At 41.9% G+C, this 2,516-nt stretch overlaps 1 protein-coding gene across 1 annotated transcript; it reads left to right on the top strand.

Annotated features, from left to right (window-relative positions):
• The first annotated feature begins 692 nt into the window (after positions 1–692).
• Positions 693–1,859, top strand: LOC136877697 (sex peptide receptor-like). The gene has a single exon (XM_067151909.2). It carries the CDS (start codon positions 693–695, stop codon positions 1,857–1,859), a length of 1,167 nt encoding a protein of 388 aa, XP_067008010.1.
• Positions 1,860–2,516: the final 657 nt, after the last annotated feature.

Raw genomic sequence — 2,516 nt, forward strand, 5'->3', positions numbered from 1 at the left:
CGCTTGAAGTAAGGTCAGGGCTATATGATGGTCGATCCAAAACTTCCGACCTGAAAGAGTCAATCAGTTCCCAAGTCTGGACAGCAGTGTTCAGGCCTTGTGTTACCTTGAAGGAGCAAAATTCCCTTTGTCAGCTTGCCGTGTCTTTTGTTCTGAATTGCATATCAGAGACCTAGACACCTGAGGAAAATCCATTGAGAGAATGGTTCTCATGAATCTTCAGTCCTCATGAATTTTTGTGTCAACTGCAGTCACCAAATCTTCTGTGATCACAGATGGTTGACCATTCTTTGTCATGAACATTTTCACAGCCACTTTTGAATTCTCTTACCCATTTTCGCACTTTACCTTCGCACATTGCATTATCACCATACACCTCACAAAGCTGACGATGAATGTCTGCAGTTTCTTGCACTCAAAAAAACGTACTATAGACCATATCTCACAGCGGCGGGCAATCCAATAATCTTGTTCACAAAGGATGCCAGGAGGTATCACACACGTGGCAACAAATATGTGCGTTAACTACAGGATTTAAAAAAATCGCCCTTACTTAAAAAAAAAAATACCTCGTGTATATATGTATGGTGTATCTATTGTGTCTGACATATACGTTTTGGAAATAAAATACATTTGTACTTGTGTTTAGTGTTCCTGGAAACTAAAAGTATTCCTATTTTTACAGTTTCAGGATGACAGAGTATAACTGCACTTCGAGTCCAGATGGCACCAATGACTGGAGATACCTCAATAACTCAGATGATATGGAGCCATATCTGAACGTGACATGCCAGCTGCCCATCCAATACGCTCAGCCTATGTACGGGTACGTGATGCCGTTCCTCCTGGTGATCACAATCATCGCCAACACTCTCATCGTGGTGGTACTCTCCAAGCGGCACATGCGCACTCCTACCAATGCCGTGCTCATGGCCATGGCCTTATGCGACATGTTCACGCTTCTCTTCCCGGCCCCCTGGCTCTTCTACATGTACACGTTCGGTAACCACTACAAACCACTGTCACCTATCGGAGCTTGCTACGCTTGGGACGTGATGAACGAAGTGATTCCTGCACTGTTCCACACCGCCTCCATTTGGCTCACACTTGCCCTGGCTGTTCAGAGATACATCTACGTGTGCCATGCTCCAGTAGCAAGAACTTGGTGCACCATGCCTAGGGTACTCAAATGTGTGGCTTGGATTGCAGTTTTGGCAATGCTGCACCAATCTACAAGGTTTGTGGATCGTGATTACAAACTACACGTGATCAGCTGGAGAGGACAGGAGTCAGTGACTGTATGCAGAGTGGATAATGCGCAGTGGGTGAGGGAATGGCTTACATTGGACGTGTATTTTACAATCTACTACTGCTTTAGGGTAATTTTTGTACACACAATACCATGCATTTCACTTGTAGTTCTCAATGTGTTACTCTTCAGGGCAATGAGGGACGCACAACTCAAACGAGAGAAGCTCTTTAAAGAGAACCGCAAGAGCGAGTGTAAACGTCTCCGCGACTCCAACTGCACCACTCTCATGTTGATAGTCGTGGTGACAGTGTTTCTGCTGGTGGAGATACCTTTGGCTGTAGTCACAGTTCTACACATTTACTCCAACAGTATCCACGAGATACTTGACTACAATATAGCCAACATCCTCATTCTCTTCACTAACTTCTTTATCATTGTCAGCTATCCTATCAACTTTGCCATCTACTGTGGTATGTCTCGTCAATTCAGAGAAACCTTCAAGGAACTCTTCATTCGAGGGACAATCACAACAAAGAGAAATGGTGGAAGTTCCCGATATTCCCTTGTTAATGGACCCAGAACTTGCACAAATGAAACAGTTCTGTAATGAGATACACTTCATCTCAATTATAGTACGTAATAAGCACATTTAAAGCAATTATAAGACTCAGAAAACAAGCTAAATAAGAAGAGGGGACGAATCTAAGATCTAAAATCTAAGATACATATTCAGATATAAGAAACTTTAGAAAGAAAACTACTACTATATTATGATTTTGATGTACAGTATGATCTCCAGAATCTGGCTGTTCAGTAATCCTACACATCCAGTCATCTGGCCTTTTTTAATTTCCCCACTTGGAATAATATGTTGAAACATCTAGATACGAATTGCAACTCACTGCAGTGCAACCTTTAAAACAGTCCACTGTGTTCTTTGTTGCCATTCACCTGGATTATTATTATGACACGTGCTCTATGCTATGGTTCTGTGTTCCTTGTACAGCTGCATATTTGTGTGTGTGTTTGTGTGATAAATGTCAACTGTGGTTTGAACAATGCCAAACTCAGAGAAGCACAAGCTCAAAACATTATTGTTACCTAAGTGAAAAGTGTGATATCGTTAAGAAAGTGAATCGAGGTGAGAAACAGGGTGATTTATAACCTCACTGAATATGTACAGAATATTTTTTTCTCTATAAAACCAGAAGTTATAGTCAACAAATCTCAATAACCCAGCTTTCCCACTAATCTAACACCCCTC

This window comes from Anabrus simplex, chromosome 7 (assembly GCF_040414725.1).
Source record: "Anabrus simplex isolate iqAnaSimp1 chromosome 7, ASM4041472v1, whole genome shotgun sequence".
NCBI classification, from domain to species: domain Eukaryota; kingdom Metazoa; phylum Arthropoda; class Insecta; order Orthoptera; family Tettigoniidae; genus Anabrus; species Anabrus simplex.

Bases quoted from the DNA above. Each gene is read 5' to 3' on its own strand.
- LOC136877697 (XM_067151909.2), top strand. From the start codon at position 693: ATGACAGAGTATAACTGCACTTCGAGTCCAGATGGCACCAATGACTGG.